Below are 24,955 nucleotides of genomic sequence, written 5' to 3' on the forward strand. Positions count from 1 at the left end.
ACACACACACACACACACACACACACACACACACACACACACACACAAAGTCTGAAAGGATTCAATTGTCCTGAGAGCCATTTCATCTGTGGTGTTAGAGAAGGTGTTAGAGAAGGGGGCATCATTCCCTCCATTTCTAGATCTTCTGGCTACACCAACTAAGCTATGTCCTTAGGTTGCTTCAGAAGCAGCCAGAATAAATACAGTGGCATTTATACTACTTTTAAGGTTAATATGGTGAGAAGAGTACCAAGTATTGGCTGCTGAGAACCCAATGAATCTCACTCAGATATAGCCAACAACCACGATACCTTACAACAGCACACAAGTGGAATCACTGAGAATTATTTCCTATTCCTCAATGTCATGAAGAGCGTAAATTGTAACCCAGGCTCGTTTTATCACATCTGGCTTCTCTCTCCACAGCTAATCTATGATGAAGTCAGAAACTGGTAGAGCTAGGACACATGTGCATCAATGAAAGCTGGAGACATCAAGGGATACCAAGCCCAAATTATCATCCTTCTACCCTTCAAATTTGTCTGCAAGCAAAACTGTTTTGACTTTGCTTTAGGGTTTGTAAAGGGAAATGATAATGATAAGCATTATAATAATGTTAACATTTATACGGCACTTACTATGCGTCAGGCTTCAAAATACACGATCTCACTAGGTCCTTACAACAACTGTGTAACCACATGTATGCAGTACTACATACCAACAGTATTATTATTCCCAGATTTAGAGATGTCAGTTACCTTACCCAAGGTAATACAAATGATAAATGCTAACAGGCAGGCTTTGAACCTAGATCTTTCCTGACTCAAAGTTCAGAACTCATTCTACTGGACCCACTGCCTTTAATGAACCTAATTCCCTCATATTGAATGTTTCAGGCTATCCTGCCTTTGCCCCCTCACTTTCTTCCCTTATTCAGGAAGCTATAAGGACACAATTTAAATTGTTTTAGTATTTGTGATATTGTCTTTCATTCAAACATGGGCATAGCACTCAATTCAATAAAATGTCTTTCTTCTTTTGCTTCTTAATACTAGAGTGTGGATAGTTCTTTGACCATCAGCTGTGGCATTAAAATCTACCATTCTCTGGTTAAGTAGGAAAGCATAAGTATTATACCTTTAAAGTTGATTTCATAGAACTGATGTCCCGCCTGAAAGTCTACAGTGGCAAATGAATCAGCAAGGAATACTGTTTCTATATCTATAGATGTTATTGAAGAAGTAGGATGATTTTCACCCTAAAAAACAGAAGTTTTGAGAACTTTGAAAAACATGCATACATGGATATAAGATATATAATATCCACTCATTTTTGGCTTCGGAAAAAATATGGACCACTTTTTATGACCTTAATTGGAAAACACAGGAAATTCAACTTTGTAAAAATAACATAAAAAATCAGTTGGTACAATATGAAGGAAATGACTAAAGACATTGCCATCTACTGGTCAAAAACAATGAACTGTGAGAAAGGGGGAGTGCTAGGAGTGTTAAATAGGGAAGGGAAAAGTATTCTTGAAACCCACCCCCTTCAAACCAATTTAGTGGACCTGGATCATATTCAAATAGTAGCTCACCCTCATTTTTAAAGAAAACATATTATTTTATATGCTAAGCTAACTACTGACTTTATTTTTTAGGTGCATTTTATTTTATTTTCAGTTGTTAATTCTCTCCCTCCCATTCCTCCCCCCCACCCATTGAGAAGACAAGAAAAACAAAACCCATTTTAAATATATATAGTCATGCAAAACTAATTCTCACACTACCATGTCTAAAAAAAAAAAGAAAGAAATAAAAGAAAGAAGAAAGAAAGAAAAGAAGGAAAGAAGAAAAATATAATTCATTCTGCAATCTCAGTCCATCAGTCCTCTATTTTGGAGGTGCTTAGCACATTTCCTCTTGAGTCCTTTGGAATTGTAGTTGATCATTATGTTGATTGGAGTTACTTAGTTTTTCAGAGTTGATTATTTTTACAATATTGTTGATACTATATAAATTGTTTTCTTAGCTCTGCTCACTTCACTTTGCATTTGTTCATACAAGTCTTCCCAGATTTTTCTGAAACCATCCCCATTATCATTTCTTATAGCACAATTGTATTCTGTCGTATTCATATACGATTCATTTGTCCAGTCATTCTCCAGTTGATGGGCATTCTGTCAGTTTTCAATACTTTGCCACCTTAGAAAGAGCAGCTATAAATACTTTTGTACATATATGCTCTTTTCCATTTTCTTCTATTTCTTTGGGGTATAGATCTAATAGAAGTATTGCTGGGTCTAAGGGTATGGAGAGTTTAATATCTTTTTGGGGACAGAATGGTTGGACTAGTCTGTAGCTCTACCAACAGGCCTTTCCCACTTCTCCTCTAGCATGTCATTTTTCCTTTTTTTTGTCTTCTTAGCCAATCTGAGTTGTTTTAATCTGTATCTTCCTAATTATTAGTGATTTATAGCATTTTTTCACATGGCTATTGATAGCTTTGATTTCTTCCTTTGAAAACTACCTCTTCATACCCTTTGACCATTTATCAATTGAGGAATGACTCTTATTCTTGCAAATTTGACTCTACTCTATGTATCTTAGAAATTAGGCCTTTATCAGTGAAATTTGCTGCAAAGATTTTCTCCTCCAGTTTCCTGCTTTTCTTCAAATTTTAGCTTCATTGTTTTGTTTTGTTTTTTTAATTTAAAAAATTTTTTTGCTTTTTGGTGAGGCAATTGGGGTTAAGTGACTTGCCCAGGGTCACACAGCTAGTAAGTATCAAGTGTCTGAGGCGGATTTGAACTCAGGTCCTCCTGACTTCAAGGCCAGAGCTCTACCCACTGTTCCACCTAGCTTCCCCTCATTGGTTTTATTTATGCAAAACCTTTTCAATTTTAAATAATCAAAACTGCCTATTTAACCTCCTGTGAACCTTTCTATCTCTAATTTGGTCATCAACTCTTCTCTTATCCCCGGATCTGACAGGTAATTTCTGCCATGGTCCACTAATTTGCTTATGATGTAACCCTTTATGTCTAAATCATGTACCCATTTTGAACTTATCTTGGAATATGATGTGATATGATATGATGTGGATATGATATGATACGACGGCTATACCTATTTCTGCCAGACTGCTTTCCAGTTTTCCCAACAGTTTTTACTGAATAGAGAGTTCTTTCACCAATAGCTGGAATCTTTGGGATTATCAAGCACTAGATTACTCTGTTCATTTGCTTTTGTATATTGTATAGCTAATCTGTTTCACTGATCAACTTCTCTATTTCTTATCCAACATCAAATTATTTTGATGATTACAGCTTTGTAGTATATCACTTGAGATATGGTACTCCTAGGCTTCTTCCTTCTCATTTTTTTTTATTGATTCCCTTCATATTCTTGACTTTTTATTCCTCCAGATAACTTTTGTTATTTTTTCTAGCTCTATAAAGTAATTCTTTGGTAGTTTGATTGATATGGCACTGAATATATAAATTAATCATGGTAATATTATCATTTTTATTATATTGGCTCTACCTACCTATGAGCAATTAATTTCTCCACTTAGATCTGACTTTATTTGTGTAAAGAATGTTTTGTGTTTGTGTTCATAAAGTTCTTGTGTGTGTGTGTGTCTTGGTAGGTAGTCTCCCAAGTCTAGTATTTTATGCTATTCACTAGCATTTTACACTATTTATACTAGTATTATATACTATTATTTTATATTATTTCATTTTAGCATTTTATACCATTTGTAGTATTTTAAATGGAATTTATCTTTTTATCTCTTCCTGCTAGGTTTTGTTGGTAATTTACAGAAATACTAATGATTTGTATGCCTTTATTTTATATATTGAAATTTTCCTGAAGTTATAAATTTTTTCAATTAGGTTTTAATAGACTCTCTAGAATTCTCTATGTAAACTTTAATATCATCTGACCAAAGTAATAATTTTGTTTCCTCTTTGCTTATGCTTCTTCCTTCAGTTTCTTTTTCTTGTCTTACTGTTATAGCTAGCATTTCGAGGAGAATACTGAATAGTAATGGTGATAATGGACATCCTTGCTTTCTCTCCTGATCTCACTGGAAAGGCTTCCAGCTTATTCGCATTATATATAATGCTTGCTTTTTCTTTTAAGTACTAATTTTCAATAAGGTTCCACTTATTTTATGCTTGTGTGTGTGTGTGTGTGTGTGTGTGTGTGTTTCAACAGGAATGGATATTGTATTTTATTAAAAAAATTCTGAATCCGTTGAAATAATTGTGACTTTTTTTTAGTTTTTATTATGCTTTAATATAGTCAATTATGCTTACAGTTTTCCTCATATTAAACCAACCAGCATTCCTGGTAGAAATCTACCTTGGTCATAGGGTATAATCTGTGATATATTACTGTAATCCCCTAGCTAGTATTTTATTTAATTTTTTTTTGGTAACAATATTCATTAGGAAAACTGGTCTATAGTTTTCTTACTCTGTTTTGACTCTCTCAGGTTTAGGTTATCAAGATCATATTTGCCATTGAAGGAATTTGGTAAGACTCTTTCTTTACCCATTTTTTTCAGTTTATATAGTATTGGAATTCATTGTTCTTTAACTTATCTATAAATCCATCTGATCCTGTTTTATTTTTCTTTAGGGAGTTCATTTATAGCTTGCTCAATTTTTTTTCTAAGATGGGGTTATTTAAGTATTTTGTTCCCTGTTCTGTTAATTTGGGCAACTGATATTTTTGTAAATATTTATCCATTCCATTTAGACTGTCTGTTTTACTGGCTTATATAGTCAGGCAAAATAGCTCCTAATAATGGTTTTTATTCTTTTGTCATTGGTTGTGAATTCACCCTTTTTATTTTTGATTCTGGTAATTTGGTTTACTTCTTTCTTTTTGTTAATCAAATTAACCAATGGTTTATCTATTTTATTGTTTTTTTTCATAAAACTATCTCCTAGTTTTATTTATTAGTTCAATAGTTGTTTTACTTTCAATTTTATTAATCTCTCCTTTGATTTTCAGGATTTCCATTTTGGCATTTAATTGGGGATTTTCAATTGGTTCTTTTTCTAGGTTTTTTTTTTAATTGCACACCCAATGTATTTACTTGGGAGGTTTTAATTTAATTTAATTTACTTGGGAGGCTTTCTAGTTTATTTGTTTTAGTTGTATGCGTATTTTATGGATTTACTGTTTCTATCTTTTATTGATATAAGAATTAAAATACATAAATTTTCCCTAAGAACTACTTTGATTGTATTCCACAAATTTTGTTCTGTTGTCTCATTGTTGCCATTATATTTAATGAAATCATTGATTGTTTTTATGAATTGTTCTTTGATCCATTCTTTAGGATTAAAATATTTAGTTTCTAATGAATTTTTAATCATTTCTCCAGTAACTCTTTATTGAACATATCTTTTATTGCATTGTGGTTTATAAAAGATGCATTTAACATTTATGCTTTTCTGAATAAGTTTGTAAGGATTTTATGCCTTAATACAGGGCAATTTTTGTGAAAATGACATGCGTAACTAAGAAATAGATATACTCCTTTCTATTTCCATTCATTAATCTCCAGAGGTCTAGTATATCTAACATCACTGAAATTCTATTCAGGTCTTTTATTTCTTTTTAAAAATTTTTTGGTTTATATTTACCCAGGTCAGAGTGGTACATTAAGGTCCCCTACTATTATAGATTGATTATCTATTTCCTCAACTTTGATCCTTTCACAAAGAATGCTTGAAAGTCCTCTATTTCCTCCTGTAACTCATTTAACTTTTCCTTGAAAAATTTAGATGTTTGCCATTTGATGCATATGTTTACTATTGATATTAATGGTACTTTTAAGCAATATGTAGCTTCCCTATGATCACTTGTAATTGGTTTTATTTTTTATTCTGTTTTGTCCTTGATCATGATTGCTACCCCTGTTTTTTTTTTAACTTTAGCTAAAACATAATAGATTCTGTTTCAGCTTTTCATTTCAATTCTATGTGTATCTTCCTATTTCAAATGTGTTTCTTATAAACAACAAATTGTTTAACTATGGTTTCTAATCTATTCTGCTATCCTCTTCTGTTTTATGAGTGAGTCATTCCATTCACATTTACAATTATGATTGTTAATTGTGTATTTCCCCCCATCCTATTCTCATATACTTTTCCTTCTCTTTATTTTTTTTTCCCTTTAAGAATCTGTTTTGCCAGGGGCAGCTATGTGGCACAGTGGATAGAGGACTGGCTGTGGAGTCAGAAGGATCTGTCAGATACCTGACACTTACTAGCTGTGTGACCCTGGGCAAGTCACTCAACTCCATTGCCTAGCCAAAAAAAAAAAAAAAAAAAATCTGTTTTGCTTCTGAACACTGGCTCCTTAATCTGCCTTCCCCTCTTATTCCACCTCCTTCTTTTTTCTTATTCCTCTTTCCTTCCTACTTAAGATGAATTTCTGTACCCAGCTCTGTGTGTGTGTGTGTGTGTCTGTGTGTGTGTGTGTATTTTTCTTTCCTTTAACCAGTTCAGATGAGTGTGAGGTTCAAATGTCATTCACTCGCTGCCTCCAACTGCCCCCTTTATTGTATAAACTCTTCCTTGTGAGTCCCATTTATGTGAGATAATTTTCCCCATTTTTTATCTCTCATGGCATTCCTCTTTTCCACCCTTCAACTGAGAGCTTTGAACAAAAAAAGAGCCTAGGCATCATATTTCAAGAATTCATAAAAGAAAACTACCCAGATATTTTAGAACTAGAGAGCAAAGTAGAAATTAAAAGAATCCATCACTTGCTTCCTAGAAGAAACCCCAAAATGAAAACTCCCAAGAATCCTATAACCAAAATCCAGAGCTCCCAGGTCAAGGAAAATGTATTGCTAATAACCAGAAAGAAAGAATCCAAGTACCAAGAATAACAGACAGGATCACAAAAGATTTAGCAACCACCACTATCGAGAAACAGACAGCTTGTAATATAATGTTTCAGAAGGAAAAGGATCTAGAATTGCCACCAGGAATAAGCTAACTAGCAAAACTACGCATGGGCAAAATGGAGTTTTGATAAAATAGACTTTTAAGCATTCTTTATGAATAAAGCAGAGGTGAGTAGCAATTTTGACAGTCAAACACAGGACTGGAGAAAAATATAAAGAGGTAAACATGAGTAAGAAATTATAAGCAGCTAAACAATGTTAAACTCTTTGCTTTCTTATATGGGGAGATAATACATATAACCTTTTGGGACTTTATCCATCACCAGAGGTCTTAGAGGGAGTCTAATTAGACAGAGGGCCTGGGTATGTTTCTACTAAGTTTGGATAATCTCAAAAGAAGTATGGAAGGAGATTCTTAAATTAACTCTCCTTGACCTTTTTCCCAGATCAATTGTTTTTCCTATGAGATATTTCACATTTTCTTCAATTTTTTCAGCCTTTTGACTTTGCTTTATCATTTCTTGATGTTTCATGGAGTCATTAGTTTCCATTTGGTATACTCTAATTTTCAAGCAGTTATTTTTTTAAAATTTTAATTAATTAATTTATTTTTAGTTTTTACCATTCACTTCCACAAGATTTTGAGTTTCAAATTTTCTCCCCATCTCTCCCCTCCCCCCACCCTAAGATGGAATGCATTCTGAATACCCCTTCCCCTGATCTGCCCTCCCTTCTGTCAACCCCCCACTCCTCTTATCCCCTTCCTTTTCTATTTTCCTGTAGGGTAGGATAGATTTGTATACTCCATTGCCTGTATATCTTATTTCCCAGTTGCATGTAAAAACAATTTTTAACATTTTTTTTAAACTTTGGGATCCAAATTCTCTCCTTTCCTCCCTGCCCTCCCATCCTCACTGAGAAGTCAAGCACTCGATACAGTGTAGTCTTGCAAAACACTTCCATAATGGCTATGTTGTGAAAAACTAACTATATTTCCCTTTACCCTATCCCACCCCCCCATTTATTCTATTCTCTCCTTTGACCCTGTCCCTCCTCAAAAGTAGTTGCTTCTGATTATCCCCTCCCACAATCTGCCCTCCCTTCTATCATGCTCCCCTTTCTTATACCCTTCCCCCCTACTTTCCTATAGGGTAAAATAGATTTCCATACTCAATTGAGTGTGTATGTTATTCCCTCCTTAAGCTAAATCCAATGAGAGTAAGATTCATTCATTCCCTGTCATCTCCCCCCTGTTCCCCTCCATGGTAAAAGCTTTTCTTCCTTCTTTTATGTGAGATAATTTATCCCATTCTACCTTTCCCTTTCTCCTTCTCCCAGTACAATCCTCTCTCACCCCTTAACTTTATTTTTTAGCTATCATCTCTTCATATTCAAATAACCCTGTGCCCTCTGTCTATATATATTACTTCCAACTACCCTAATTCTGAGAAAGGTCTCTTTCTTGTTTACCTTTTCATGCTTCTCTTGAGTCTTGTATTTGAAAGTCAAATTTTCTATTCAGTTCTGGTCTTTTCATCAAGAATGCTTGAAAGTCCTCTATTTCACTGAATGCCCATTTTTTCCCCTGAAGGATTATACTCAGTTTTGCTGGGTAGGTGATTCTTGGTTTTAATCCTAGCTCTTTTGACCTCCAGAAAATCATATTCCAAGCCCTCCAATTCCTTAATGTAGAAGCTGCTAAATCGTGTGTTATACTGATTGTTTTTCCACAGTTCTTGAATTGTTTCTTTCTGGCTGCTTGCAATATTTTCTCATTGAGGGGCAGCTACGTAGCGCAGTGGATAGAGCTCCAGTCCTGCAGTCAGGAGGACCTGAGTTCAAATCTGGCCTCAGATACGTAACACTCAACTAGCTGTGTGACTCTGGGCAAGTCACTTAACCTCAATTGCCTCACAAAACACACACACACACACGCACACACACACACAAAACAAAACAATATTTTCTCTTGACCTGGGAACTCTGGAATTTGACTATAATATTCCTAGGACTTTTCCTTTGGGGATCTCTTTCAGGAGGTGATTGGTGGATTCTTTCAATTTCTATTTTACCCTCTGGTTCTAGAATATCAGGACAGTTTTCCTTGGTAATTTCTGGAAAGATAATATCTAGGTTTTTTTTTTATTTTTGATCATGGCTTTCAGGTAATCCAATAACTTTTCAATTATTTCTCCTGGATCTGTTTTCCAGGCCAGTTGTTTTTCCAATGAGATATTTCACATTGTCTTCTATTTTTTTCATTCTTTTGGTTTTGTTTTATAGTTTCTTGATTTCCCATAAAGTCATTAGCTTCCATTTGCTACATTCTAATTTTTAAGGAAGTATTTTCTTCAGTGAACTTTTGGACTTCCTTTTGGCCAATTCTGCTTTTTAAGGCATTCTTCTCCTCATTAGCTTTTTGGACTTCTTCTACCATATGAGTTAGCCTATTTTTTAAGATGTTATTTTTTTCAGTATTTTTTTTTTTTTTGGATCTCCTTTAGCAAGCTGTTGACTTCTTTTTCATGATTTTCTTACATCACTCATTTCTCTTCCCAGTTTTTCCTCTACTTCTCTTAACTTGCTTCTCAAAATTCTTTTTGAGCTCTTCTATGACCTGAGACCAACTCATATTTTTCTTGGAGGCTTTGACTTTGTTGTCTTCTTCTGGTTGTATGTTTTGATCTTCTTTGTCACCAAAATAAGATTCTATAGTCTGACTTTTTTTGTGCTGTTTGCTCATGATCCCAGCCCGTTACATGACTATGTAACTCTTTGTTAAGGTAGGGTCTGTTTCCAGTGTGGAGAATATACTATCCCAAGCTTCAGGGGTTTTGTGCAGCTGTTTTCAGAAGTACTTCTAGGGACCTATAAATTTTCAGTTCTTCCAAGGTGTTATGATCAAAGGCAAGGTGTTTACTCCTTTTCTGGTCTGTGCTCTGGTCTATGAGTGACCACAAGCACTCTTTTCTGCCTTGGCACTATAAGGAGGATTCCCTCTCCACTGCCTCCACAAACTCCACCATGCCAGCACTCCTCCTCACCCCAGGACTGCCACCCAGAACTGTGACTCAGATCCAAGCAAGGGCAAAGCAAGAGAATTGTGCCTCATTACCAGCAAAGAGATACCTGCAATCCCCCTCTGATCAGAGGCTGGATCCCCCCTCCGTCTCAGGAGTTATTTTTTCAATAACATTTAGCACTTCTTTTATCAAACTTAATTGTTAATTTTTTAACCAAGTTTTAAAAATTATTTCAATTCTTTTCCCCCAAAGCTTAAATGTTAATTTTTTTCACATCTTTCCTGTATAGTTCTCGTTTCTTTTCTTACGTTTTTCTACCACTCTTATTTAGTTTTTCAAATCAATTATTTTTGTTCTTTTAAAGACTCTTTAATTCTTCTAGGAATTCTTGTTGAGCTTGTATCCAATTTGAATTTTTCTTTGAGGCTTTGCTTGTATATGTTTATAAGTCATTGTTTTCTTCTGAGTTTGTGTCTTGAGCTTGGTTACCATAGTAACTCATTATGGTCAGGGTTTTTTTTTTTGTTTTTTTGTTTTTGATTTTGTTTTTTTCTTCTGCCTACTTCTTGACTTTGGCTTTTATGTTTATACGGACTCTCTGTACTTCTGGGGGGCAGGGAAGATGTCTGGTTTGAGCTTCTAACCTTTTAAAAACTTCTGATGCTTTCACAGCTCTAACTGGGGGGCCTGGATATTTTCAATGCTCCCAAAGTGGTATAATCTGGGGAGAAGTCTATTCACTGCCCTCTTGGTCTTACCTCTGCAAGTTCCTGATGAAGATTTGGGTCTGTTGGCTTGTGTGTAGTTGAATTTACATAGACTGCTAATTGACTCAGTCATCATTAGTATGCTGGAAGGTTCTGTAGGTTCAAAGTGACTGAACCACCCACTGCCCTTTGGTCTGGAAATGCTGCCCTGATTATTCCACTGCAGGCTTATGTGCTAGGCTAGAACTTTGTGTCAGCTCTACTCCTGGACTCAGAGCTACACAGTCACATTTTTGGAACTTGTTCCTTGCTCAGTACACAGCTAGCCTCACCCTCCTCACCCATGACCACTCCTCTCTACCCTGGATCTGTGACCTGATAGTGGGTAATGGATGACATAGCTACCAGATAGCACCTGTTTCTGCTCCCAGTGCTAGTTCAGGGATCCCCTAAGATCTCTTTCTTCCCTGGTGCTTTTTCCTCTTGTGTTTTGTCTCAACCCACTTTCCATCCCTGGGCATTAGAATGATTGTTGTCACTGGGTAGCTTGCTTCTGGTTAATACCTGTGCCTGGTGTTCACAGATCTCTCTGTCTCCCTGGGCTTAAAAAATGACTCACTATAACTTTTCTTGGCTTTCCTCATTAGAATTCAGTCTGGGGCATTTTCAAGGTTGTTTTGGAGAAAATGTGCTAGGTGAGCTAGGCAAATATTCATCTTCTCATTCTGCCATTTTGACTCTGTTTTGTAACTACTGATTTAAAAAAAATTAACAAGAAGTAAGAAAGTAGGTTCCCTAGCTCATTTCTTATACTAGTAGGCAACTCTATCATGCAATAGACAAAGAAATATAGTGGCTTCTATTAGCTCATCGACTGGCCTGTCTAATAATAAAACCTATCCAATAATAAAACCTACAATTACCTTTCTATCATGTACAATACAAGACCTTAACATGTTACTCCCCTTGTCAAAGATAAGGAAACTAGGAACTTAAATGGCTTATCCATGGTGTAGGAAGTACAATTAAAACTCAAGTCTCTACCAAACCAATGCCCATTGCTCTTTCACTATACCAGAGATGCCTCTTAGGTAGTCAGATAGCTTCAGATTGAGTAGCATTCCAGGGCTATTTACACCAAGTATAACCCACACTTCTCTGGGAACCACAGACTGATCTGACCCATATTAGATTCCCAGGAAGCAGAGAAAGTAAAGCAAATGACTATTCAGTTCCCTAAATACTTTTCCAAGTTTGACAACTGCTATAAACTGAGCTCCCTCTACAAATAACTGACTGACATTTCTTAAGCCTATAGTTTATTTGATCTATCTATATAGCTGATGACTTTCTCTTTTCCAAATGTGACTGATATCCAGGCGATATCACTGAAGTTTAATTGGAAATAGATGTGCCAGACATGGAGTCATGTCCTCATTCACCTTAGTTTTATCCAAAAGTTAGAAAAAAACAACAACAAAAAACCATTATCCCAAGTTGGAAAGTAGCAAAGAAAAATAAAACTTCTAGTTAAGGTATTATAAAGCTATAAGAAACTGGACAAAAGGGAACTTTCCATGCAGGATACATTCAGAAGGACTCTCTGCAAAACTGTTATGTAACACACACACACACACACACACACACACACACACACACACACACACACACACAAACAGAGAATATTAATTTCTCCCAGCTGGCTTGGATGAATATCAAACTGATCTTCACATGTCGACCCAATCTAATAACCCAGTGAAAACCTCACAAAAAACAAATCAGATGAATAGCCACTTACCTGGGATCCATATTCAATCCACTGACCATTGTCATTCATCCAATACCAGAGCCATGTTGTGGTTAAGAGAATATTGGAAGGTTTGGTGACCGAGGAGGGGGTAGATAAACGACGCACTTGATTCAAACCGCAGGTCATAGTCTCAAAATTGATGTCCAGATCTCCCATTCTACAGAAATGAAGCAGAACGGGTTTTTAAAATAGATGGTTCAGTATATTAAAAATGTGCCTTTGTATGCATGGGAAACAACAGAGCTACCTTTAATGTATAATCAGTATCTTCATGTGTGGGCATATCTCTCTAAGCATCTGGATAAAGCTCAAATTCAATTGAATTCAACAAAAATTTATTAACTCTAAAACGGCCACTAAAATTAATGGAAACAAGGGGCAGCTAGGTGGCACAGTGGATAGAGTACCAGCCCTAGAGTCAGGAGGACCTGAGTTCAAATCTGGCCTTAGACACATAACACTTACAAGCTGTGTGACTCTGGGCAAGTCACTTAACCACCCCCCCCCCAACTGCCTCACCAAAAAAAAAATTTAATGGAAACAACAACTTTAGTAAAGACGTAAGATATAAAATAAACCTACATAAATCATTAGCATTTCTGTGTGTTGCCAACAAAACCAAGCAAGAAGAAATAGGATGAGAAATTCTGTTCAAAATAGATACAGATTGTATAAAACATTTGAGAGTTGACCTACCAAGATACAAACAAGAACTATACAAAACACAATGACAAAACACTATTTATAGAAATATAAACATAAACAAATAGAGAAATGTTAATTACTAGTGGTTGTTGTTCAAATATAATAAAAATGACAATATTACCTAAATGTACTTATGCAGAGCCATACCAATTGAACTATCAATGCATTGCTTTATAGAGCTAGAAAAAAAATGATAGCCATCTTCATCTAAAGGAACAAAAGATCAAGTATCTCAAGGTAAATAATAGAGGGAAAAGTGGGAAGAAAGAGGGTCCAGAAGTACCAGATCTCAAACTGTATTACAAAGCAGGAATGATCAAAACTATTTATATTGGTTAAAAAATAGAGAGATCATTCAGGGAAACAGATTAAGTACAATATAGAAGAAAAAGATTCCCTATTTAATAACAGCTGTTGAGAAAACCAGAATGCAGTCTGGTATAAATTAGGTTTAGACACACGCTTCACACCATATGCCATGATAAGCTCCAAATGAAGAAACAATTTAGATTTTAAAAGGTCACATAATAAACAAATTAGGGAAGAGAGGAAGGAAATATCTTTGCACAAACAAAACTAATGGAATTAAAATTAGAAGGGAAATAGTTAACTGGAGGGAAAATTTTTGCAGCGTATTTTTGATAAAGATATAATATCTAAGATATACAAGGAACTTATTCAAATATATAAGAACAAGCACCATTCCCCAATAGCTAAATGATAAAATGATATAAGCAGGTGGTTATCAGAGGAAGAAAACCAAGTTCTTAACAACCATATACAAAATGTTCCAAATCACAATTAGAGAAATTCAAATTAAAGCATCTCTGAGATTCCATCTCATACCTATTTGATTAACAAAAATACCAAAAAAGGAAAATGACAATTATTAGAGGGGCTGTGGGAAAATAAACATAATAGCATACTTACCATTGGAAGAACTATGAATTGGTCTAGCCATCCTAGAAAGCAGTTTAGAAACATGACCTAAAAGTCACTAAACTAGCCAAGTAATATCACTACTAAGTCTACATCACAAAAAGAACAGAAAACATGAAAGGAACAAGATACACAAAAATATTTATAGTAGCTCTTTTTGTAGTGGCAAAGAACCAGAAACTAAAGGAGTGCTCATCAAGTGGAGAATGGCTGAATAAATTATAGGATGTGAATGTAATGGAATATTTTTGTGCCATAAGAAATGATGAAAGGGACAGTTTCAGAGAAATTTGGGAAGACATGTACTAATGCAGAGTGAAGTTAGCAGAAGCAGGCAAATAAATGATGCATTATCAATAATGTTGTACAGAAAAACAACTTTGAAAGCTTTAAAAACTCTGATCAACAACCTTCTGAGGTAGGTGCTATTATTATCCCATTTTACAGGTAATCTGCAGGTAAGAGGTTAAGCAACTTGTCCAGGGTTACATAGCTATGAAGTATCTGAGGCAGAATTTGAATTCAAGTCTTCCTGATTCCAATTCCAGTACTCTATATACTGTGCCACCCAACTGTAGGTGTCCTGGACCCTCTTCTCTTCTCTCTCGATATTACTTCATTAGGGGATCTTATCAGCTCCTATGGATGTAACTGCCAGCTCTATGCTGATGATGGTAAAATCATAGCTTTCCTGCACCAGTCTCTCTGCTGACCTCCAATCCTGCATCTCTAACTGCCTTTCAGACATCTTAAACTGGACATCCAGCAGACATCTTAAATTCACTATGTCCAAAACAGAATTCATTATCTTTCCTCCCAAACTTTTCCCCCCTCTTCCCCTCCTTATAATTGCAGAGGGAAGTACTATCCTCCAAATCCCTCAGGTTCACAACCTAGGAATCATCCTGAATTCCTCACTCTCTCTTACCACCCCCACCCTCCATATCCAAGCAGTTGCCAAGGATTGCCTATTTCATCTTTGCAACACCTCTTGAATTATGTCTCCTTCTTTCCTCTGACTCTGCCACCACTCGAGCACAGGCCCTCCTCATCTCATATCTGGACTATTGAAGTAGCCTGCTGGTGAGTCTTCCTGGCTCAAGTCTCTCTCCACTCCAATCCATCCTCCATTCAGTCACTAAAGTGATTTTCCTAAAGTGCAAGTCCAATCATGTCTCCCCACTACTCAAAAAACTCCACTGACTTGCTGTTGCCTCTATGAGTAAATACAAAATGGTTTTTGGCATTCATTTATAACCTATCCCCCTCCTACCTTTCCAGACTTCTTACATCTTACTCCCCAAGATATACTCTTCAGTCTAGTGACATTGGCTTCCTGGCTGTCCCATGAACAAGGCACTCTATCTTTAGGCTCTGGGCATTTTCTCTAGCTATCCTCCATTCCTCCTCAACTCCAACCACTGACATCCCTGACTTCTTTTAAGTCCCAAGTAAAATCCTACCTTTGATGGGAAGTGTTAATTCCATTGCCTTTCCTCTTAATTATTCTATTTATCTTGCTTATGGCTCACTATATACATATATATTTTGTTATTGCTTTAAAATTTTCATATTTATTTCCAATATTATTCTTTCTTTAATTTAGAGTTCCAAACTCCCTCCTCCAGACCCTCCCCCAACCATTGAGAAGGCAAGCAATATGATAGCAATCATACATGTAAAATCATGGAAGACACATTTCGATATTAGAGATGTCATCTCCCTCCCCCCCAAAAAACAAGAAAAATAAAGTGAGAAAATTATATTTCAATTTGCATTCAGAGTTCATCAGTTCTTTCTCTCTCTGGAGGTGGGATAGCGTTTTTCATTCTAAACCCTTCAGAATTACCATGGATTATTGTATTGATTACTGTAGCAAATCTTTCACAGTTGTTACACAGATGTTACAACATTGCTATTACTGTGTACAATGAATTCCCGGTTCTACTCACTTATCTTTGTATCAGTGCATAGAAGACTTCCCAAGTTTCTTGGAAACCATCCCCCTCCTCATTTCTTATAGCACGATAGTATTCCATTACAATCATATACCATAACTTGTTCAGCCACTCTCCAATTGATGGGCATCCCCTCAATTTCCAATTCTTTGCCATCACAAAAAGAGCTGCTATAATTATTCTTGTATATATGGGTCCTTTTTTTCTTTTTCTTTTATCTGTTTGAGATACAGACCTAGTAATGGTATTACTGGGTCAAAGGGTATACACAGTTTTGTAGTCCTTTGGTCATAGTTCCAAATTGTTCTCCAGAATGGTCAGACCAGTTCACAACTATACCAACAGTGCACTAGTGTATGACTTTTTCCATATTCCTTCTAGGACTTGTCATTTTCCTCTTCTGTCATGTTAGCCAATCTGATAGGTGTGAGGTGGTACCTCAGGGTTATTTTTATTTGCATTTCTCTAATCAACAATGATTTAGAGCATTTAAAAAATATGAATATAGATAGTTTTGATTTCCTTCTTCTGAAAACTGCCTGTTTATATCCTTTGACCAGTTATCAACAGGGTGATGGCTCTTATTTTATAAATTTGACAAGTTCCTTATATTTTTGAGAAATGAAGCCTTTAACAGAGAAACATCCTATAAAAAATTTTTATATTACTTCATTGTCTATATCTTTTAGCAAAATATAGTTACCCTGATTATCTCTTTCAATTAGACCTATTTTTGCTTTTGCTTTGTCTGAGATTATGATTGCTACTCATGCTTTTTTTACTTCAGTTGAAGGATAATAGATTCTGGTCTAGACATTTTAACTCTTATGACCATTTCTCTGTTTCAAATAATGTTTCTTGTTAACAACTTATTGTTGGATTCTGGTTTCTAATCCATTCCACTATCCACCTCCATTTTATGGGTGAATTCATCCCATTCACATTTAGTTATTATTACTATGTATTTCCCTCCATTTTATTTTCTTCTGTTTATCCACCTCTCTTTTTACCTTTTCCCTCCTCAAAAGTCTGTTTTGCTTCTAACCACTGTCTCCCTTAATCTGCCCTTCCTTTTATTATCTCCTCATTTCTCTTATCCCCCTCCCCTCCTTCTTCCCTATTAGATAAGATAGATTTCCATACCCACATGAGTGTGATATATCTATATCTACTTTGATAGATAGATAGACAGACAGACAGACAGACAGATAGATGGATAGATAGTCTTCACTCTTTGAACCAGTTCTGATGAGTGAGATTTAAGCATTACCCACCTACCTCCATTTCCCCCTCCTCCATAAAAGCTCTTTCTTCAAGCCTCTTTCATGTGAGGTAATCTTCCTCATTCTTTCTGTCCCTTTCTCAGTGCTGCCCTCTTTCTCACTCATTTATTTTTTTTAGATCATACCAACATAATCAACTCACATCCATGCCCTATGTAGACAACTTCTAACTGTCCTAATAATGATAAAATTCCTAGGTATTACATGTATCATCTTCTCATATAGGAACGTAAATAGTTTAACCTTATTAAGTCCTTTATGATTTCTCTTTCATGTTTCTCTGGAGTCTTGTGTTTGAAGATCAAATTTTCTTTTCAGTTTTGATCTTTTCCTCAGGAATGTTTAAAAGCCTTCTATTTCATTGAATGTCCACTTTTTGCCCTGAAGGATTCTGGGTAGGTGATTCTTGGTTGTAATACTAGCTCTTTTGCCTTCTAGAATATAATATTCCAAGCCCTCTGCTCCTTTAACATGGAAGCTGCTAAATCTTGTGTGATCCTGACCGGGGCTTCATATTTGAATGGTCTCTTTCTCATTGCTTATAATCATTTCTCCTTAATCTGAGAGCTCTGGAATTTGGCTATAATATTCCTGAGAGTTTTCCTTTTGAGAGGTGATCCATGGATTCTTTTAACTTCTATTTTTCCCTCTGGAACTTAGATATCAAGGCAGTTTTCATTGATAATTTCTTGAAATATGATGTCTATGCTTTTTTTTTTATCATGGCTTTCAGGTAGCCCCATAATTTTTAAATTATCTCTCCTCAATTCATTTTCTGGGTCAGTTGTTTTGCCAATAAGACATTTCCCATTTTCTTCTCTTTTTTTCATTCTTTTTATTTGCTTACCTAAGGAAAAAACTATAAACCATCCTGCCATTTAGCAGGAATTTCCTTGTTTTTTAGTTTCACTTATAGTAAGAATGTCAATATTAACATGGTACCTTTTCTGCAGTTGTATTTTAACTCAATGATCTTTAGATGAGAGCCCTACATTTTGGTAAATTATAAGACAAACAAAAACTAAAGAATATAATTTTGGGGCTTTGGGCTTTCCTTCCACCATTCTTTGTTGTTTTGTGCCTAGCAATGTTGTGTCTTTGGCAGTTGTGCCAATCTTGGCTGTAAGTGGTTGAGGATGGGAGGAAAGAAGGAGGAATGGTACCTCCTGAAGATTCTCTACTGTCTATTTAGTCTCTCTTCATCACTCAGTAAGTCTTCTACCATGAGAACTGATGAGGATGAAAACAGAATAATCATTACTCACTGGACTCCAACATTTGGGAAAAGAGGCGGAAGACCAAGGGCCAAGTTGAACAGGAGACTGACGTACGAGGGAGAAGAGGGAGATGGGGCTGGGGAAACATATCTAAACAGGAGAGAAGAAAAATTGTCATAGTAAATTATCTCTCAAATCTTGAATGTATTGTGATAAATGTGTAAAATCCTAACCTATAAAGTAAGGAAGAAAAGTAGGTTCTAAGTTCCCCTCTTGAACTTAACTGGGGGAACCCTGTAACTTTTAGAATCAATTGACCTAAGGTGCCTTTCCCTGGAGCAGAATAACTAGCTTTATTTCTTCTCTAGGCAGCAATGCAATGCTTAACTCAAAGAAATTAACGTCTAATCATGCCATCTCCTCCCTGGTAGAAGAGACAGGGTGATATGATAATAATGGCAGTTTAATAATGAGAAGCAGCTTGGGGTAGTGGACAGAGAGCTAGCCTTAGAATCAGGAAAACCTGGGTTCAGGTCCTGCCTCTGATATGTACTAGGAAAATCACCTAACCTCTCAGTGTCTCCAAGCAAATCTCTAAGACTATAAGTTGACAAGAAATTTCCAGCCTGCATTTGTAGAGTTTCCTCACCTGGGAACATCTTATACCAATAAAGTCACAAGTCTGGTCCCTATCCCTAAATTTAGAGGAAAAATAATGTCTCCTTTCAGGAGAACACAGAAAAAGGAGAAAGTATAGTCCCAATCACCAGGCCTAAGGCTTTGAGCATTCCAGATGAAAAAAGGGTAGAAAAGGCTGCCTGAAACACCTAGTCTAGGATAGCTATCAACGGTACTTCTCAAAGAGTAACTACAGATATGGGGTTATAGACCTAGAGTGAAACGACAGAATAAAGAGCCTTTTGTGGATTCCTTCCTATAGGAAGTTCACTTTCTCTCTCACCTCAAAGCAAGTAAAAATTGGGAATTCTCCACCTGAATCAGAGAAAAAGGGCCCTGGACAGCTGGTTCACAGCACCTCTTTCTCTTCTTTTTAGAAGAGGTGAACAATGGGGTAGAATATTACATCTACTGCCATTCACAATAAACACGTTGGTTGATTTTGTTGAACAAAATTCTTTCTCTTTCCTTTTTTATTCTTTGTTACAAGGAATTGATATTTTGGGGGCGGGCGAGGGAGGGGAGGATATGTTTGCAAAATGAAGGTGAGATAAAAATAAAAGATATTTTGAAAAAAAATTAAACTATATGTAAAGCACTTCATAAACTAAATCTGAATTATTCCTTCAGAGTTACATTTAGTACATTGCTGGTCAAATAGTAACTACTTAGTAGCTAGATTATTCACATTTGGAATTAACCTCAAAAGTATCAAATGACAACAATAGCTCCCATGAACAAAATATTTCAGGTGTAAGAAATATTGAAGGTATACAAAGCGCTGTGTTCACTGAGTAAAGTATTGTAAATATTATTATCCCCAAGTACGAAAAAAAATTCAGGTTAGGTGATTTGCCCAGGTAGTCAAGTGGCCAGCATACTATTTAGATAAAATTTATGGACCTTGTTTCAACATCAGAGTGAATCTGTTACCTGATACAATGAATAAGTTTAAAATCTGAATTTTTTTAAAAAACTGTATTTTTTGTTTTTTAATAGTATTTGTCCCAATTACATGTAAAGACAATTTTTAACATTTTAAAAAAAATTTCAGTTTCAAATTCTCTCCCTTCCTCCCTCACCTCCCCTCTCCCTTAGACAGTAAGCAATTTGATATAGGTTATACAAGTGTAACCATGTAAAACATTTCTGTATTAGTCATTTTATGAAAGAAGACACAGACCAAAGAAAAGAAAACCATGAAAAAAAAACTATTTCTTTTCCAGTTGTTAGGATTTACCCAAGTAGTATGAATTATAAGGTTATACATAGCTCTTCCAAATTGGAAAAGTCACCTCAACAAATTGAAACCATCCTTGTCAAATGTAGCCACATTCTGTCTTTTCATCCATGAGAAGTTGAGCAGTATTCACTAGGTCTTTTCTATGATTCAATACCACCAAAATCTAAAGGAATATAACTGGGAATATATTTTGGGCTTTCACATTTGGTCCTACTCTGGAGCTTAGGAAAAAGGATGCAAATCTCAACTTACCTGGAGTTCTTTGGGTCACAATAGATTTTTTCAATCCCTTCCATCATGGGAAGATCATTCCAAACAGTGCCATCCAACTTTTGCCATCGGTAAGGCAACTTGTAATGAATATTCCTGCAGTTATCTGTAAAGAAAATGAAATCCCCAAAGAACATAAAATACTATTAGACTGTAAGAAGAGAAAATAAATGTGAGAACTACTAAAGAATAAACAGGAATATGACTATGTGCTGTCCTTTGAGTATAAGACAGTCAGACGAATAAGTAATAATATCATTTTTCATTATTATTTATGGTAAAAAGGCACCTTATATCCATTATCTGATTCTGTCCTCATAGGAATTCGTTTGATAGGTAATCCACGGAGAAGTCTGTCATTTCCTTCTCCAGGGTCTCCATTTTACAGTTAAGCAAACTGAGGCAAACAGAGGTTAAGTGACTTGCCCAGGGTCACATAGCTAGTACGTAACTGAGGCTAGGTTTGAACTCAGGTCCTCCCAACTCTAGGCCCAGCACTCTATCCACTGTGCCACCTCCTCTGAATCACCTAGCCTCCTAATACACACTTTAGAGAAGTGGAAAGGGAAGCTTAGAAAGTTCAAATAACTTGCTCAAGGTCACCCAGCTCACAGCAAATACAGCATGAGAATTTGGACTTGAACATTTGACTCAAAATGAAATGCTATTTCCAAATTCTCCCACTTTGATGAAGCAGCATGGTATAATGTTTTATATAAATATACCCCACTTGGGATAAACATGTTCTGGAAAATCTGAATAGAAATCCTTTTTTTCTTGGTAAATTAAATCTTATTTTAAATTCATTCATTCATTCAACAAGCATTCATTAAAAGCTTACTGGGTGCCAGATACCATAGCATAATAAGCACTGGGAATACAGAGACAAAAACTAAACAATCTTTGCCCTCAAGAGCTTACATTCTACTGGGGGACTGGGGTACAACATATATACATAGAAATATGTACAAAATATGCACAAATGAATGAAGGAAGGGACACCATCAATCAATTAATCAATAAACATTTTATTAAGTGCTTACTACGTGCCAGGTATCTCCTAGATCAATGAAACTATCTTTGTCAAGAAAACTCCATGATCCATGGGGTCACAAAGAGTCAGACACAACTGAACAACTGAACCACAAATGTGCCAGGCATTGTGCTAAGCACTGGGGATACAAAAAGAGGCAAAAGACTCCCTGCCCTCAAGGAGTTTATAATCTAATGGAGGAGACAACATACAAAGCAAGCCATATATAGGGTAAATAAGAAATAATTAGTAAGAAAGGCACTGGAATTAAGGAGAGTTGGGGAAGACTTCCTGTAAAAGGTGGGATTTAAAAGAAGTCAGGGACTTGGGAGAGAGATGGAGATAAGGGGAAGCATTTGAGCCAAGCTTTGAAGAAATTTTCAAATCCTAATTGTGAGAGGAGCAAAGTAAATGTTTTCCAGGCATGGAATACAGATACATGCCTATTCAAAGGCACAGAAGTAAGAGGTAGACTGTTATACATGGGGAATAAATAGCAAGTGGCCTCTTTAGCTGGAATAAACAGTTGGGGAAATTTACTTTTAAAGGAATTCTGTGCTACTTTGGACTTCTCCATCGTGTTCCCAGGAGCCTCATTGTCCCAAAAGATTTCATTAGCCTTGGTGCTCATAACTCATCAGTACCCTCTACCCTAAGACCTTTACCTCTACCTTTACCCTGATTGGAGGGTGGGACAAAGAGCTCCTGCCAAAGCTTCCATTTAAGAAAAGCACTCAGGCCAGCCACCTCTTCATTTCTGATCCAGTTACCTTCCATTGGAATTCTCTATCATCACCTGGTTCAACCACTCCCCTATCCCACATGCTTAGCATAGTGCCTGAAACATTATAAGAGCTTAAAACATGTTTATTGACTGAATGACTGAATTATTTTTTTAAAAGAGTAAGGGGGAAATTATTTTTGAAATTAAAATAATCCCACGCATCAAAGTATCTATTCTACGAATTTTTAATTTTGCATATTGGGTTTTCTAAAAGCATGACACACCTGTATCAACATAATGATCATAACAGAAATTTATCTAGCATAGATTGCAAAGCATTTTCTTTACATTACCTCATTTAATCAAATCTGACAAGAAATAAATGTGAAGGGAGGAAAAGTTCCATGGTTCTGGGCTAACATCAATCTATAAAATTTTATTTTTGTGCACTTATTCTGGCAAGGTTTTGGGTTAAGCAGTGGGGATACAAAAAGCAAAGTAAAGTAGTCCCTGGTCTCTAGGAGTTAATCTTGCATTATGAATTTCCTTACCTTCTTAAATAGTTTACCAAACATAATCTTTCCACAGTAACTCGGGATCATAGTTATAAACAAAATTACTTAAAATACAGTGCTCTAAATTACTAATAATTAGAGAAATGCAAATTAAAGCAACTTCGAGGTTCTGCCTCATAACTATCATACTGGCAAAGATAACAAAAGAGAAAATGTTAGAGGGGGCTGCAGGAAAACAGATGCACTAATTAATACACTGTTGCTGGAGCTATGAATTGGTCCAGTCATTCTGGAAAGTAATTTATAACTATGCCCCCAAAGTTATTAAACTGTGCATATCCATTAGCTATACCACTACCACATTATTCCCCCAAAGAGACCAATGAAAGAGGTAGTATATGTACTACATGCACAAAAGTATTTATGGAGGCTCTTTTCATAGTAGACAAAGATTGGAAACTAAGGGTGTGTCTTTAGGGGAATGGCTAAACAAATCATGTTATATAAACTAAATGTAATATTACTGGAAGATAAGAAATGACAAAATGGACAGTTTCAGAGGAAATCTTTGGAAAACCTCTATGAATTGATCTAGAATGAAGTGGGCAGACTTAGAGGAGCAATTTATACAATAACAACATCATAAAGCAAAACAAAAGATTTTACAACTCTGATCAATTCCATGATAAACGGTAGTCCAGAATGATGAACTCACTCACTTCCAGAGAGGTAATGGACTAAAAGGCAAAGAGAGATACATTTTCAGGCACTGCCAATGTTTTGCTGGACTAGGCATGATTATGATATAGTTCATATTTAGACCAGGGGAATTCTTTTTGTTGTGTTGTTCAATTGAGATAAGAGTGGGAGGGAAATTATAAATGCACATAAAATGAATCATTTTTAAATAAAAAAATTTGTTTTATAATGTTCTATCTTCTTTATGAATGAATGAATGAAAAAGATAACCCTATTTTCCTCTGTAAAAAGACATTTGATTTCCCACCCCATACTTATTTTAAAATTTTTCTTTTTTATTATTACCTTAATAAATACCAACCCACCCCATTTTTCAAAGCTGGATTTTCTTTGATGAAAATGAAAAAAAATGATAAATTCCCAGCAATTTAGGGCTAGAAGAGACTTTAAAAATTATCTAATTCATTCTCATTTTTCAAATGAGGACACCTGGGCATCATTTAAGAGCTCTGCACCTAAGGCTACAACACAGTTACCGAGAGACAGTATCCAGACAAGAATTCATGTTGGCAAGTTTGTCTTTGAAGAAATAATAAGAAAATGTACCTCCCTTCCCTTGAGGAAGAGATGGGGGGGGGGGGGGGAAAGAAGGTGGAACTATGAAGGTTAGTTTCCTGACCTACTTCTTCTGAATTTTTGTTGTTGTTGTTATAAGGGATGGCTTACTGGGTAGGAGAGGATTAAAAAAAAAATGTGCCAATAAAAAATCTATTTTAAAAAATCCCTTCAACTCCAGTGTTCCTTCCACCATACCTCATTGCCTCTTTCTTAAAGAATTCTTATATTTTAAAAATCTTGACATTAGCTACTTTATCAAGTTTCCATGATCATGGGCAGATGGCATTGGGTATGCCCCAGGAATGTAACACACAAGAACATGTTAAATGTTCCCTTATTGTGTGGGGACCTGTATTTCTGGGGTGCCTTAAGATGAAACTGCAGAAAGTGAGTTAAGAAAGAGCCCTGCTCTTTCCTTGCTGTAATTTACGTTCACACTGTCAACAGAGACAGAGACAGACAGGAACACAGAGAGATAAAGTGACAGAAAAAGGTCAGAGTTGGCACCAAATATTTAAACTATACAATGAGTAAATAACAAAATTAGAAAATGGCATATATCATCATCCCTAATGACTTGATTAGCAAGTTTTATCT

At 35.8% G+C, this 24,955-nt stretch overlaps 1 protein-coding gene across 2 annotated transcripts in view; it reads right to left on the bottom strand.

The window, feature by feature from the left end:
• Window positions 1-24,955, bottom strand: part of LOC114028125 (poly [ADP-ribose] polymerase 12-like) — a 64,607-nt gene that overhangs the window by 10,510 nt on the left and 29,142 nt on the right. Inside the window, exons 5-8 of one of the 2 annotated variants that reach the window (XM_027842326.1) lie at window positions 20,752-20,875; window positions 18,627-18,728; window positions 12,465-12,633; window positions 1,138-1,258 (exon numbers count right to left, since the gene is read on the bottom strand). In XM_027842326.1, coding sequence (XP_027698127.1) covers window positions 1,138-1,258; window positions 12,465-12,633; window positions 18,627-18,728; window positions 20,752-20,875 — 516 coding nt within the window. The remainder of the gene's footprint in view (window positions 1-1,137; window positions 1,259-12,464; window positions 12,634-18,626; window positions 18,729-20,751; window positions 20,876-24,955) is intronic. The other variant, XM_027842327.1, reaches the window with a different exon arrangement.

Source organism: Vombatus ursinus, unplaced genomic scaffold (assembly GCF_900497805.2).
Source record: "Vombatus ursinus unplaced genomic scaffold, bare-nosed wombat genome assembly UNPS02014870.1, whole genome shotgun sequence".
Lineage (NCBI taxonomy): Eukaryota > Metazoa > Chordata > Mammalia > Diprotodontia > Vombatidae > Vombatus > Vombatus ursinus.